This window comes from Psammomys obesus, unplaced genomic scaffold, assembly GCF_907164565.1.
Source record: "Psammomys obesus unplaced genomic scaffold, mPsaObe1.curated_primary_1811, whole genome shotgun sequence".
In the NCBI taxonomy this organism is placed as follows: domain Eukaryota; kingdom Metazoa; phylum Chordata; class Mammalia; order Rodentia; family Muridae; genus Psammomys; species Psammomys obesus.
The window spans coordinates 9,443,860-9,460,905 of record NW_026596256.1 but is presented as its reverse complement, the minus strand read 5'-3'; the positions used below and the strand labels follow the sequence as shown (position 1 = coordinate 9,460,905).

The window sequence follows — 17,046 nt, the reverse complement described above, 5'->3', positions numbered from 1 at the left end:
AACAACATTGCTTGTTGATTTGCTGTGATGCTGACCAGTCCTTGTTGTTATCCTTGCTGTTTAGACAATTCGACAATATATTTTTAGATTTTTTTCTTCAATATACAAGCCCACCAAGGTTTTTTTCCTTGTTTTTGTTGTTGTTCCTGACTTTATCATATTTTCTATTAGTTTATTAAATTATACAGCCCTCTTTGAGGTACCTCCTGTGAAGTCTGTGACAGATGCTCATGGGAATCCAAATCTTACCATCTGTTTTATAACTGTAGTATGAGTAGGATTGTGTAGTTGATCACTGGCAGAATGAGGGAATCTCTCTGGTTTGTGACAGAATGAAGTCTGTGCTAGTGGATCCAGCACCTTGTTAGGTTGTCCAGAGTAAGCCACAGGTAAAACAGTGGATGGCGCCATGCCTCCCATCTTACTTCCACATACTCATAAAGGATACAACGTCTTAGTGACCTATCCAAAGTCATATATATTGCCCATCTATTGATAGAAGTCAGACTGGATTGTTTTACTTACATAGTCACTATGCCCCGGTCAAGACTCAACTCTGTCTGTGAGTACTCATTGTCCTGTTGCTTGAATCAGGCCTTTTTTTTTTTTTTGCTTTGTGAGCTCAGTCCTGTGCTAAAGAGCAAGGTAACACTGCTAACAGTGCCCACCCAGTGAGAAGGATAAGATATTCCTGGCGTCATTAAAGGAACCACATTACCATGGTACTTTTTAGTTTCATTCTCTATTTCAGTGGAATATGCATTAGTGGAAAAATCAGAATTATCATCAGCATATATATCAAAATAAATTGCAGATTAGAATCAGCAGGTGGTCTTTGAGATCCATGTCTATTTGAGGCACAAAGTAGGACCAGAAAGTTGTGGTATATCTACCACAATGAAATATTACTCAGCAATAAAAAATAAGGAAATCATAAAATTTTCAGGTAAATGGTGGGATCTAGAAAAGATCATCCTGAGTGAGCTGTCCCAGAAGCAGAAAGATGCACATGGTATATACTCACTCATATAGACATGTAATATAGGATAAACCTACTAAAATCTGTACACCTAAAGAAACTAATCAAGAAGGAGGACTCTTGCTAAAATGCTCAATTCCTATCCAGAAAGGCAAAGAGGATGGATATCAGAAGGAGAACAGAGGGAACAAGTCAGGAGCCTGACACAGAGGACCTCTGAAAGGCTCTGCCCTGCAGACTATCAATGTAGATGCTAAGACTTATGGACAACCTTTGAGCAGAGTGAAGGGAATCTTAGGAAAGAAGTGGGAAACAGTAAGATCTGAAGAGGACAGGAACTCCACAAGGAGAGCAACAGAACCAAAAAATCTGAGCACAGAGGTCTTTCCTGAGACTGATACTCCAACCAAGGACTATGCATGGAAATAACCTAGGACCCCTGCACAGATGTAGCCCATGGCAGTTCATTATCCAAATGGGTTCCATTGTAATAGGAACAGGGACTGTCTCTGACATGAACTGATTGGCCTGCTCTTTAATTACCTCCCCCTGAGGGGGAAGCAGCCTTACCAGGCCACAGAAGAAGACAATGCAGCCACTCCTGATGAGACCTAATTGACTAGGGTGAGAAGGAAGGAAAAGAAGACCTCCTCTATCAGTGGACTTGGGGAGAGGCATGCATGCAGAGGGTGGAGGAAGGGAGGGATTGGGACAGGAGGAGGGAGGAAACCACAGGGGGGATACAAAGTGAATAAAGTGTAATTAATAAAGAATAAGAAAAAAAGAAAATGTTAGGGAAACCGAGATTTGAATTTATAAGCATAACATATTTAGGTGGTTCTCTTATCCTCTTGCATCCAAATCAATTCAGTGTTCCTATGCCATTCCTTATTTTTCCTGTGCTTGAGTATTGTTAATAGGCAGATGTGGGTGATATACCATCTCATTTGCTGTGTATGCCAACTGTTCCACTATTGTGAAACTAGTTCCTCAGGCTGTGTCCATGCCCTTTGCCACCACTGACAGACAGCTGTGACAACCCATGTGAGAACCTCACAATATGGAGTCCATCACCATTCCCTTGTAGAGGGACAAAAAGGTTCACGGAGTTCATGGTTGGCACATTGACAGTACACAAAGGCTCTGAGGTCTGTTTGAAGTCCCTCCACTCACCTGGGATATGTAAACAGTAAACAATTACTGGGGGTAGAGACTTTTCTTAGGTGGCATTGCATCCCACCTCTTGCCCATGGTTCAGTAACTAACCAAAACTAAACTCATTGGTTTAAAAAGTTAGACATGGAAGGAAGCAGGTCTTTTAATCTACTGCAGTTATCTTATCTGAGATCAATAGATGCTTGTTCAAAGCTCCACAAGCTAACAAACGTTCCTGATGGTAAATTCATGAAATAGGTTAAAGTGCTCAGGCAGAATCATGAGCATCTAGCTTTAGCTTCCTAGTAACCACAGAAAGCTCCAGGTAGAGTGGCATGTTTGTAACCACGTCCCTGAGGAGACAGAGACAGGCACAAGCCTATGGCTTTGTGGCCAATCACTGAAAAGTAAATGCCAATACTTAGGCTCAGGAAGAGACCCTATCTCAATAACTAAGGGGGAAAGCATAGAGAACAATTCAAGATGTTTACTGCCTGCCTTCATATTCAAATGCAAGGATGAGCATATCCATTTGTACACACACACACACACACACACACACACACACACTACTCACACACTTGTGCACACATCTATGTAAGAAGAGGGAAATAGTAAGATCTGGAGAGGACAGGAACCCCACAAGGAGAGCAACAGAACCAGAAAATTTGAACACAGGGAACTTCCCAGAGACTCATACTCCAACCAAGGACTATTCGTGGAGATAACCTAGAACTCCTGCACAGATGTAGCCCATGGCAGTTCAGTGTCCAAGTGGGTTACATAGTAATGGGAAGAGGGACTGCCTCTGACATAATATGATTGGCCTGCTCTTTGAACACCTCCCTCTGAGGAGGGAGCAGCCTTTCCAGGCCACAGAGGAAGACAATGCAGACCCTCCTGATGTGATCTGATAGACTAAGATCAGAAGGAAGGAAAGGAGGACCTCCCCTATCAGTGGACTTGGGGAGGGGCATGTGTGAAGAAGAAGGAGAAAGGGTGAGATTGGGAGGGGAAGAGGGAGGGGCTTATGGGGGGATACAAAGTGAATAAAGTGTAAATAGTAAAATAAAATTAAATTAAAAACAACAACAAAAAAGACTAAGTGAATTCTCTTACCCTGAAGCCTGACAAGGCAACCCAGCTAGAGGAAAATGATCTAAAAGGAGGCATCAGAGTCCATATCAGAGACAGCCCCCACTCTAATGGCTAAAAGAACCTCATGAAGATCAAGATGTCCATCAGCTACAAATGTATAGGAACCTAGGTCCAGTCCACGCATGCATAAATTAGGTTGATGTAGTTTGCAGTAGCCTTGTGAGTTCTGGATACTCATCTAAAACCCCAAAGGGTGCAAGCACCCAGTGAACTTTTTTCCACACAAAACTTCCCCTCTGACTCACTCAGTGTCACCTGCATTTGAAATTCAGATGCTGCTCCTTTAACTAGGGAACCCACGTGGTAACTGAGCTGTCTATGGGCTACATCTGAGCAGGGGATGTAGCTCCTTTCCATGCATGCTGCTGGATTGATTCATCAATCTCTGCAGGCTACCCTGGATGCAGATATATATATATATATTTTGGTTCTGTTGATATTCTTATGGAGCTCCTGTTCCCTCCAGGTATTTCTATCTCCCCTTCTGCCCAAAGTCTGGGTATGAGTCTCAGCATCTGCTTCGATACCCTGCTGGGTAGAGTCTTTCAGAAGCCCTCTGTGGTAGGCTCCAGCTATCCCACTCCTGAGTATATAACCAAAAGATCCTAAACTGTTCAAGAAGGACATTTGCTCAACTATGTTCATAGCAGCTTTATTCGTAATAGTCAGAATCTGAAAACAACCTAGATGTCCCTCAACTGAGGAATGGATGTAGAAATTGAGTTATATTTATGCAATGGAAACCTACTTAGCAATTAAAAACAATGAAATCATGAAATCTGCAGGCAAATGGATGGAACTAAAAAAGAACTTCCTGAGTGAGGTAACCAGAAGCAGAAAGACACACATGGTATATACTCACTTATAAGTGGATATTAGACATATAATACATGATAAAAATACTAAAATCTATATTCCTAAGGAAGTTAAATAATTCTGATATCCACCCTCATTTCTCTCCATGCTCCCTTTCTTTACCTGTTCCTTCTCTTTAACAATTTCCACAGTCTATTATATTTCTACTTCAGAGTGGGAGTTAAGCATCCTTTCTTGGTTCCTCCTTGTTATATATCTTCTTTAGGTTTGTTAGTTGTTATATGATTGTCCTGTACTATATGGCTAAAATCCACTTATAAGTGAGTACATAGCATGTGCGTTTTTCTGGATCTGGGTTACCTCACTCAGGGTGATCTTTTCTAGTTCCATCCATTTGCTCTCAAATTTTATTATTTCTTTGTTTTTAACAGCTGAGTAATATTCCATTGTGTAAATGAATCACAATTTCTTTATCCCTTCTTCAGTTTAGGGACATCTAGGTTGTTTCCAGATTCTGGTATTACTGTGAACATATTTGATCAAATGCCCTTGTTGTATCATAGAGCATATTTAATTATGTACCCAGAAGTAATATAGCTGGATCTTGAGGTAGAGTTATTCCCAAAGCACCAGATTGATTTCTCCAGTGGTTGTACAAGTTTACATTCCCACCAGCAGTGGAGGAGGGTTCCCCTTCCTCCACAGCCTCTCCAGCATGTGTTGTCACTTGAGTTTTCATCTTAGCCATTCTGGTTGGTGTAAGATGTACAAAACTACTTCAAAACTCGAAGTAGTTTTGATTTGCATTTGCCTGATGGCTGAGGATGGTGAACATTTCTTTAAGTCCTTCTTGGCTATTTGATATTGCTCTTATGAAAATTCTCTGTTTATTTCTGTACCCATTTTAACTGATTATTTTATTTGTTGGTGTTTCATTTCTTGAATTCTTTATATATGTTGGATATTAGCCCTTTTTCAGATGTAGGTTTGATAAACATCTTTTCCCAATCTGTAGACTCTCCTTTTATTCTATTGACAGTGTCCTTTGCATTACAAAAGCTTTTCAATTTCAAAAGTCCCATTTTTTAGTTTTTGCTCTTAGAGTCTGGGCTGTTGGTGTTCTGTGCAGGAAGTTGTCTCCTATGGAAATGAGTTCAAGGCTATTCCCCACTTTCTCTTTGAATAGATTTAGTGTATGAAGTGGAAGATTCTAGTTTTTTGGGTTTTTTTGTTGTTGTTGTTGTTGCTTTGAAGACTCAGTTGTGTCATGTGTTTTGCTTGAAGCTGTCTTGTGAAGGGCACATGATATCTTGTTGCAAGCTATCTTGTACAAGGGCCATGACTTTGGCCAGATGAAAACATCTGTGGGTGGACTCTGAGGAGATAAGATATATAAGATCCCATGGACAGTGAGACTGGTTTTTGTTCAGGGGGTGGAAGAGGTGTAGAAGCATTGAAGAACCCTAAATAAGGTAGGTTTGGTGAAAAATCTAAGCCTACCAGCGTATCTGGTTTTATGTTGAGGTCTTTGATCCAGTTGGACTTTTGTTTTGTACAGAGTGATAAATAAGGATTTATTGGAATTTTTATACATGTAGACAACCAGTTAGACCAGCACCATTTGTTGAGGATGCTTTCTTTTTTCCCTTGTATGGTTTTGGCTTCTTTGTTGAAAACCAAGTGTCAGTAGGTGTCTAGTTTTACTTCTGGGACATTAATTCAATTCCATTTTGCTCAGCTAGGCTATTTTGGTGATAGTACCATGCAGTTTTCATTACTCTTTCTCTGTAGAATTGCTTGAAATCAAGGGTGGAGATATCTCTGGATCTTTCATAGTTTAGAATTGTTTTAGCTATTCTGGTTTTGTTTTTCCATATGAAATTGGGAATGGTTCTTTCAAAGTCAATAAAGTATTTTGTTGTTATTTTGATGGGAATTGTACTATATCCATAGATTGCTTTTAGTAAGATAGAAATTTGTACTATATTAATCTCACTGACCCATGTTCACAGGCTTTCTGTATTCTTATATCTTCTTCAATTTATTTCTTCATTGACTTGAAGTTATTGTCCTACCATGCCTTGACTTGCTTGATTAGAGTTACACCAAGATACCTTATATTATTTGGGCTATTGTGAAAGGTGTTCCTTCCATGATTTCTTCTCAGCCTGTTTGTCTTTTGTATACAAAAGGGTTAATGATTTTTTTGAGTTAACTTTGTATCTAGCTACTTTGCTGAAGGTGTTTATCAGCTGTAATAATTCTCTGGTAAATTTTTTTGGTCTCTTATGTATATTAGTATATCATCTGCAAATAGTGATATTTTGACTTTTCCCTTACCAATTTGTATCCCATTGATCTCCTTTTGTTGTCTTATTGTTCTGGCTAAGATTTAAATACTATATTGAAGAGATACAGAGAGAATGAACAGTCTTATCTTGTCTCTGATTTCAGTGTAATTGCTTTAAGTTGCTTCCCATTTAAATTGATGTTGGCAATAGGTTTGCTCTATATTGTATTTATTATGTTTAGGTATATGCCTTGTATCCTTCATCATTTCCAGATTTTTATCATGAAGGGGTATTGTTTTCTGTCAAATGCTGTTTTATTATTATTATTTTTTGGCATCTAATGAGATGACCATTTTTAATTTAAATTTATTTTTATATTTATTTATTACAATTTTTTTACTTTGTATCCGTGCTGTAGCCTCCTCCCTCTTCTCCTCGCAGTCTCATCTAACCTCCATCTTCTTAGTTTGTTTATATGGTTGATTATGTTGATGTATTTTACCATATTGACCTGCCCCGCATGCCTGAGATAAAGCCTACTTCATCATGGTGGATGATACTTTTGATGTGTTCTTGAATTAGGTTTGTGAGTATTTTATTGACTTTTTTTGTATCAATGGTCACAAGGATAATTGGTCTGAAATTCTCTTTCTTTTTTTGGGGTCTTTGAGTGATTTAGATATCAGGATGACTGGCTTCATTGACTGAGTTTGGCAATGTTTCTTCTGCTTCTATTTTGTGGACTAGTTTGAGGATATTGGTATTAGCTCTTCTTTGAAAGTTTGGTAGAATTCTGCAATGAAATCATCTGGCCCTGGGATATTTTTTTTTAATGGGACACTTTTAATGACTGCTTCTATTTCCTTAGGTATTATATGACTATTTAACTTCTGTACCTAATCTTGATTTAACTTTGGTAAGTGGACTCTATCAAGAAAATTGCCCATTTCATTTATTAATTCTTCTTGTTCTAATGTGATGTTACAAATGCCTGGCTTTTTTTCTCCTCTATGACAACCATGGCAGCTGTATCAAATTTCCTCCAGTCTTGGGGAATAATTTTTCTCTTGAGAAGCCCAATTATTTACAGTTTGTTCTACAATGAATTAGTGCATTCCATAAGACATTCTTGCCTCCTTCTAACTCTTTACATCTTTCATTTTTACAGAACTCGATCATATTTCATCATAACCTTTTGGATTATCCTTATTAGCAGGCACATGCTGTATAAGTATTGGAAATGTTGTTGGTGATTGTTTTTGACCAAGGGATGCCTGTTTTCCAAAGGTGCTGTGGATTTCACCCTGTCTCCTGGAAAATGCTGTCTCATCTGACCATCCTTCTGCTTTTCCATTCTTTGACTGTACTGCTCATCGACACTGTCCCCTTCTCACCTTCTACATGGAGGGAATTCCTTCTCTCTGGTTCAGTCGCTGAGAATGAACATATCTGTTTCCCTTTTTTTTTTATGTTTAACGTTTTTCTTCTGATTTTTGGTTCTCAAACTTCTCTGATTAAATCTTTTTATACACTCTCTTGTTCCCAGAAATCCAAGAGTCAACTGAAGGGTATAGGTCATTTAAAGGGCCAGGTACACAAAATACTTAATATAACACTCATATTTTTAAATTGTTCTGCCATCTTTGAATACTCAGAATACATCTTTCATAACAAATGGTAATTAATAGGATAAAGAAGTGAGCACCCTCGTTTTAGCAATATTTCTAACACTAAGAAGGTGAAATAACATTCTCAAACATACAGTAATCTTTATTTAAATTCTGTGCAGCTTTATACACAAGTCAGTTTATTTTGTGCCAATAAACCACACAATAGTTCAAAATAAATTTATGAGATTGCTTAACTGACTACCTAGATACCTGCACTATTTCTTTACAGATTTTCCTCTAACCAAGTAATATACTTATCTCTTACTTTTAATCCTAAATGTAAAAACACTGGAGCCGTAGTGAATGACAGGGCTCCATGGACTCCTTCCTCTATGTGGTCATGAGTAACTTGAACTCCAACATTTCTAAGGCGTGAGATGTAAATGAGACCATCGTCTCTTAAGGGATCGTGTTCACAAGTGAGGATGTAGGTCAGTGGCAAACTCTGTAACTGGAAGTCACTGGCTAGCAAAGGGGACAGCCTGCTATCCAAGAGTGCTGGATAGGAAGCCTTCAGTTTCCCGAGAACTGGTTCAGTGTAAACATGGTTCTTCTTATACTTCTCAGGAAGGAAGTCACTCCAGTTCACAAACTTGAACAGATGTCTTGATTCTTCTGGCATGTGCTCATTTTTCAGTGCAGCCTGGAGGAGAGCTTTGTCTTCAGTCACATATAAGCATAACAACTTAAGTGTGGCCTCCCGGAACATAATCGGACCATGTGCATACTCTCGATGAGATGGCAGAGAAGTATCAATCGACTGTAGGCCAGGGTATATCAAGGCTTGTGCCTTAATTCTATCTTTGAATTTTGGATCATTTTGTAGCTAGAAATATAATGAATACTAATGAGTCAATTGCTTTAAAACAATACAATTTGTAATTTCATTGTAGTAGCCAGGGGGAAAAGAATCTATTCATAAAAAATGCTATCTAGTGATTTTTCTCTCAACATTTGGCCATTAGTTTAGAGAAATTCCACTGTCATCTACAGAAACAACACACACTCTCTTGCCCACCCATTTATTCACATGTGACAAACAGGAATATGATCAATGTAATGTTAGTGAGGATGACAAGAGTTTAGTCACAATAACCACTCCGCTATTCACACGTTTATTCACATATGACAGCCAAACAGGAGGTTGATCAACAACATTTAGTGAGGAAGACAAGCTTTTTGTTTCTGAAGTTGGGCTTTTGCAAATTTATTTACGTATTTAAGAAATTTAGCTTTCGTTTTTTGTAATAAAGCCTCTTGCACATCTTAGGGTTGTTATGTAACATAGGGTCCTTCTGTGTCAGTCTCCCAATAACTCTAGTAATAAACATGCATTAGAATTTCTAGTTTTCCTAAAAGAATTGTCGACCTGAGTAATAAATAAGCAAAATTTACAAATATAATGAAATACAACTGCCAATATTCACATGTAAACTAAAGTCTAATGGACCTTTTCATGCTAGAGAAAACACTTAAAGTTTATCTAACTAGTTTGGTGTAATAAAAATGAGAGATGATAAAGAGAATCATTATGAAAATCAGCAAATCAGAAAAAGCTGTGGAATGTTGCGTTGCAGTCTCTGTTTCTTATCAGAAATAAGAGGAATCCTATGCCTGTAGCTACATTCTTTTTTTCTTGTACAATCCACAGCAGTGAACCTAGACTTCCCTGCAAGTGTGGACACTATACAGCTCCAGCATCTACAACAGTTCTGCCTCAGCACCTGTAGGTGCTGCCATTCTGCGGGGAACCCCAAGCGATGCAAAGAGTTCTTAAGGTCACACCCTCACGAAGGCAAAGAACTTACATGAAATGAAAAAAAAAATCTATGAAATCTTATTACCTCATCACAAGGCTACCCACCTGATCAACTCCATATTTCAGAACAACAGAAAGGAGGTTCTACAAGTTCAAGAAAAAAAAAAAAAATCCCAAGAGACTCCCTCCAAGGTTCTTATTTTTCACAATGGCTTTGGAATGGAAGTTTTATAAATAAATGGCAGTCTCTCAGATTAGTAGAAAAGCAGTGGTAAGAATAGTGTCAAATAGAGGTAGAGTCATGTGATAGCTTCTTCCTGTGACCGAAGTGCTGCCCTCTAGTGAGACTGCACACATGCTTATACTTCAGGAATAACAGGTTATGTCTTAGTTTGACCTTTGAAATTTCATACTGAATTACAGAAGAAGATGAGAAATTAGTGAAATCAGAGACTGAGTGATGGATTATTTAGGAAACAGTTTGATGACCTGGGTACTGATGGCCAGAACAAAGAAAGCTCCGCACAGCAGCATATACCTGTTACCCCAGCACTGAGCAGGTGATGTGGACACACAAGGATCCTTGAAGTTGACTGGATGGCCTGTCTAGCTGACTCAGGGTTCTCCATGCTCTGTGAGAGACCCTGACTCAAAAGTAATGTTGAGAAAGATAGAGGCAGCATCAACTCTGGCTTCTACATTCATGAGCACACACATGAACGTGTACATGCTTGTCACACACACACACATATGTGCATACTCACAAAAATATGTGTACCCCCAAAGACATTAAATAAAACGTGACATTCAAAGGAGATAAAACAAGGAACAAGCGTTCTCAGTAGTAGTTGAAAATCATAATCATTAAATCAAAAAAAAAAGAAGCTGCAATAAAACCCAAAAAGCATACAGAGAAATACCATGAATGTCTGTGCTTTCAATTTCCCTACTCCTCTGCTATCCCGAGTTACTCAGCCTCCATTTTCTCTAATGACACTGTCATAAATCTAGTCAAACTTCATGGCAGAAATATTTGTCTTTATGACTAAGTAAGATTTTTTTAACTTTATTACCAAAAGCTTTTTGAATAAAAACATCACAAGAACTTATGAATATCTATATTATATTTTATTTTAAATTCGAAAAGAGTGAATCTCAGTTCACTAAAAGCACTTTCAGAATGTTCTATGCCAAATTCCCTTTAGAGACTGGTGACCAGTTAAAAGTCCTGTTTCACTGACGGGGACAGTTACTGAAGAATTGACAGTGTCTTCATTTATCTAGGACACCAAAAACCTGAGGAACAGCAATATCAGTCTTAACCTTGGCATCACAGCATCTAACCTGGCCCAAAGTATCCAAGCCTCAAAGCACAGAAAGGAGACTTGGGGACCACATCTTTGCTTCTCACGCTCTTTTCACTTCTGACAGCCTTCTGTGACACCATAACTTTTTGAGAAGGGTGCCACCCTTACAACCTTTGAGACCTTCTGTCCAAATACCCTGATGCTAGAACCTTGGATGGAAAAACGGTGCAGCTGTAAGGATAACTCCCATCTCCTCAGCTAGAAAAATGACCTTGTAAAAATGTGCATAATAAATGTGGTCAGTTAAATTGATTGACTTAGCTCTAGACTTTTCTTGTCATCATTCTAACAGAATTTCAGTAGCCACTCCAATAAAGGGCCGTTCATGTACCACTAAAAATAACGTTTGCTGATGGCTGTCTGTGTGGCTGGTGAAACAGGGAGCGTAGGGTGGGGTAGGAGGGCATGACGGCAGTAGCAACAGTGTGGACCTCAGCATCTCAGCTCAACAGAGAATAGTTTATGGTCCCCAAGGTAACTCTATGTAGTAGTTTCTTTGATCAGCCCTCCAGTAAAGTTCCTAATCCCCTGTCATTTTCCACAATGTGTCTCTTTTCCAACTTTATTTTTTTTCAAAACTTTTACTAGCTTTATTTATTATATATTTATTTAATGTGTGTCTGTCCAGAACCTTTACTAGTTGACACAACTTTCCAGCCCTCAATAAATTCATTTTGTTACAAATATTTTGAATCTAATATCCTTCAGCCTTCCATCATGCGTTTTGCTAATTTAGCACAAAATGCTCTTACCCATTTTAGTTCAAGTCATGAACCACATTTTATTTTTTCTCACTCAGCTAAAGAACAAAATGTCAAAAGTTAATGGTACAATCAAAAGATTAGTATTCTGGAAACAACTAGTCCATGTATCTTAGTATGTATTTAATTTGTACCATAATCATACAAACTTATGTTTGTATACCTTAATACCTAATGAAAAGGCTTAATTCCTAAACTCAAAGAGCAATTTGCCACACTACCACTGGAAGAATGATTATTCCTCACTTTATGTCTAACACTGTATGTGTGTGTATAGAGCATGTACCTACAAAGAGAAATGCTGTCTCACAAAAGTATGCATATTATTATGCATAATTTAAACATTACATTCATATTTATAATAATATAATATATTTATACAATTATATTATATTATAATCATAAAATTATATTGTGTTAAAACAAATTATTATGATTAATATAATTGATCATTATATTATCAAATATATAATTAATACTTTATGATATTAAGTATACATGATAAATGTAGTTATGCTGATACATATTTAATTATAAAATATAATTATTTTATAAATTAATAGTTATATGTTAATTTATTAATAGTCATGTATGTAGTATGTATGGTGTACTATATATAATATAATTATATATTTATATTAATACATAATATATTTATATATTTTAGTTGGTGTTCTGAGACAGGGTTTCTCTATAAACACACTCTATCTATCTATCTATCTATCTATCTATCTATCTATCTATCTTTGGCTTTTTAAGATAGGGTTTCTCTGTGTAGCTCTGGCTGTTCTAGATATCACTCTGTAGACCAGGCTGATCTCAAAAATCAAAGATTGCTTGCCTCCTCTTTTGAGTGCTGTGATTAAACAAGTAAGCCATCACCATCCAGCAAAACTCTCTCTATATGACCTATATTACATATATTTACATATATTCCACATATATATTAAAACACTATATATAATATGCAACATATATTATAAACATTATAATATAATATATAATATAATTATCATATTTTAATATATATAACATATATATTATACTTAAAATCCTATTCAGCTAAATACAAGGTAACTTTATTCAAAACCATACTTTTTGACTCTTTCTGAGCTGTCACCATATGTAAATATCTACCCTATTTTTATTTAATTAAACCATACATCATACTTCCATCTTTCTTTTTTTTGTTTTTTTTATTTTTTATATTTTATTATTATTATTATTTTTATTAATTACACTTTATTCACTTTGTATCCCCCATAAGCCCCTCCCTCCTCCCCTCCCAATCCCACACTCCCACCCCCTTTTTCACCATCTTTCTAAATGACTTCTTAGAACTTTGTTAACATAGGGGTTCACAGTGATGTTCCCTTTATTTGTATCCTTTTGATCTCCTTTAATTCTCTGATTGCTCTAGCAAGGACTTCAAGAACTATGTGAAAGAGAAATTTAGAGAATGGGCAACCTTGCCTTGTCCCTGATTTTGGTGGGACTGATTTATGTTTCTCTCCATTTAGTTTAATATTGGTGATAGGTTTGCTGTATATTGCTTTTACTATGTTTAGGTATGTGCCTTGTATCCCTGACCTCTTCAAGACTTTAAACATGAATGGATGCTGGATTTTGTCAAATGCTTTTTCAGCATCTGAGGAGGTGACCCTTTTTACTATGTTAATTCTACCAAACCATGAGCATGGGAGATCTTTCCATCTTCTGATATCTTCTTCTATTTCTTCAGAGACTGTCATTCTTTTTTATGCTACATTAGGGAATATCCAGTGAGGCAAGAGTGTTGGAGGCTGATCTAATGGTAATTACTGGCCCTAAAGATCTGGTTACTGCTTGTCAGATACACTCAACCTTGTTTGAGTAAACCTGCTTAAGACATACCTGACTGGCTGATCTGGCTGATTAAACAACCTATACCTGAAAATGGCAAAATGGAGTAGGTATGGCTAGGGTTCCTAGGCTTTTGTGGAGAATCATGGGAGAGAGACAGATGGGAAGAGAGGAAGAAAGAGGACACCACTATGTTTTAGTCTGGAAAGAAACAAAACAAAACAAAACACGTGGGGCTGTAGAAAAAAGGCCAAGATGAAGAGTAAAAACAAGTATTTATATGATTATGGATAGGAGATAGGGTGGTTAAGGAGGATGATATTGGGTGGGGGCTGGGAGTGGGATGATGAGGTGATTAGACAACATAAGTAGAAATATCTGCCCAGTCCAAGGTAAATAAGGCAATTATAAAATCTACCAGCTATCTGTGTCCTATTATTTGTGATAATGTGTTAGATAATACCACCATTATAATTTTAGGGCAAATAATAAACAAATATAGCTCAACACTTTTTATTTACTATAAAACAAGAGCAACCAAGGTCTTATTGCAAGTCCTGCTTCTAGAGGGACCTCATGTTTACTTAGAAGCTCAGCTGATGTAGTCTTAGTCATTTCTCTGTTGTCTCTGAGTGTGCACTGAAAGTCTAATAGATAGTGGATCATGAAGATGAACAGAAGACCTGTCATGTGTGTTTCAATCATGTTGGCAATTAAAATGCACAATATTTAAAATTATATATATATGTATGTATATATAGTGTCTATGAAGAATGTTGAATAGTGTTTTCCTTTCTTAAAAATCATTGTTTTCCATTGGTGAAAAGTGCTATGTCTATACAGTAAGAATGAATATGAAAAAGTTGGATTCCCAAGAAACTCTTTGTAATTAATAGAGAAAACAATTTTATGTTATGTTTATTTAAACCACAAAACACACATCTTTTGTTTTCTATAACATCTATTAGAGAACCACGACCTGCTTTAGAGCCTTCTTGTGCACCGATGACACCACCAAACAAAACATTCAAATCATTCAACAAAAATTTTCAAGTATTTTTTAGGTTATAGAAGATGGCATTTTATTGGGATTTTATTTTTCCCAGCATTTAAATATTTTATTTATTACAACTTATGCACTTTGAATCCCAGTTGTAGCCTTCTCCCAATCCTGCCCTCCCACTTCTCTTCCCTTACCCCTCTCCCCAATAGTTGCATAATTAAAGTGATAATTCTCTTAAAATAAGTCAGTCTTGAAGAAGTAAACATATTAGTTGAATGATAAGATTAAAAAAAACATGGAAGTACTTTCTAAAATTAAATACATACAAACTTTGAGACTACTTCTGCTTTGTAAAAGGAAGCCAATCTGGATGGTTAAAAAAAAAAAAAAGATAGAAAATGTGATTTTGTTCTACATGGAATTTTGGGGATTAGTAAACCATGTATTGGACTGAACATGTATTGCTTTTCAAAACATTACCTATTTGATGGTAATTGTTTAGCTATATTCAACAAAAACTTTAATAGGAGGTGACTTAATTACAGTAGGAATTCTTCTATAAAAGCACGATAAGTTGCCCAGTGTTATCTTTGACAATCTACACATTTACCACATGATCATGGTTACTCGTCAATATCAACTGGCCTAGACTTAGAGTCCCCTAAAAGAAGAAAACAGGAATAATCAAAAATGAAGTTGAGTTCCAGCCGTCATCACACTGAGACTTCTAGACTTGCAAGGAAAAAGCAGGCAGCCTTGCACTCCACTGCCACAACTCCCCCTGCCTGTCTGCCTGCCAGGAGGCTCTGAATGTTTCAGGAGCCATCATAATTAACTTCTTCCTATTCGTTACTTCCTGTCAGATGTTTAGTTAGAAGGAAGAAAAGTAATTAATACACTTTTCAACTATAATGATAAAAATATTAATAGTTTTTTTATAGATTTTCTACGTAATTTCAATTAAGTTGTGAACAGAAGGGATTCTTTATCAAAATGGACAGAGTAGTTGAGAGGAATTGGTGAGCTTTTACTTAACACTGGCAGGGTAAGTCGAGGTCATTATTACAATTTTCTAATACCTTCTTCCTGAGTTGTTGCAGCAGAAGGCTCACAAATTCAAGACCTGAACAAACTACAGAGCAGTTCAGAGAATCTTATCAAAATCCCGTGTTGAAACAGAAAGTTTGGAGGAGAAAGTTGCATAGTCCAGGAGTAGCATCTTTGCCTGCCAATCACACAGCCCTGGGTACAACGCCCAAAACCTGCATATGCCTCAAACCTCCTAAAATAATAGGATTGTTAAAGCCTTACTTAGTGCTATACGGTTAAATCCATAACTAAAATAATATCATTCAAAATGAATAATCTCACCTGTTTATTTTAAATTTCACAGACAACGTTATAAAAGTATTGCAAACATACTTAAAACACAGCTTCTTTTGCATTAGGATTTAAAAAGTACATATAGCACATACAACATACCAGTTGAGTCACTGTGGCTGCCAAGGCACCCCCAGAACTGTCTCCTGAAATACAGATGCGACCTGGATCCACTCTATATTTGGCAAGAACCTTTTCCTGGAGAAAGAACTTGACCACAGAAACACAGTCTTCAAGGGCAGCTGGGAATGGATGCTGAGGTGCAAGTCTGTAGCTTTAGAGGTAAATCAAGAAAAAAAGTAACAAAGGCCTAGTTAAAAATATCTCACACTGATACTACTAGGCATATTTTCAATCATAACTCCCAGCAATCATAACTCTCACCAAAGGTGGCTTCTGTCTTAAAGTGAGAAGTAGTATCTGGTTCAGGTTTCAGGTACTGGTGGCGAGGAGGAAGGAGTGGGACAGAAGGTGTGTTCACACTATGAAATCTGTGTGCTTCGTAGCCCTCAGTGCACTTGGTGACTCAAGAGCAACTCAGAAATATTAGACTACCCAGAAATATTAAATGCAGAAAATATTAGAGCAAATATGAAGATATTTGAATAATCTTAAATATGAATATTTTAAAGCAAACCACGAATTCATCTTTCTAAAATTTTAAGTATATTCATAAAACTATAAGTACTGTTGCATCTGTTCATCTTTTGCTGTGCATGTGTCCAGGTTCTGTGATAAAACTACACCTCAGTTGAGCTGTGTCACTTTTTCTTTCTATCGCCCTAATATCCATTAGAATTTATGAATCATTCACATGATTATATTAAGCAATATTCACCAGCTGATCCTTGTAAGGGTTTGTATT

At 36.9% G+C, this 17,046-nt stretch overlaps 1 protein-coding gene across 1 annotated transcript in view; it reads right to left on the bottom strand.

Annotated features, from left to right (window-relative positions):
* Window positions 1–8,292: 8,292 nt before the first annotated feature.
* Window positions 8,293–17,046, bottom strand: part of LOC129668797 (arylacetamide deacetylase-like 2) — a 49,433-nt gene continuing 40,679 nt past the window's right edge. Inside the window, exons 4-5 of the mRNA XM_055596893.1 lie at window positions 16,284–16,455; window positions 8,293–8,895 (exon numbers count right to left, since the gene is read on the bottom strand). Of these exons, the coding sequence (XP_055452868.1) occupies window positions 8,293–8,895; window positions 16,284–16,455 (775 nt within the window). The remainder of the gene's footprint in view (window positions 8,896–16,283; window positions 16,456–17,046) is intronic.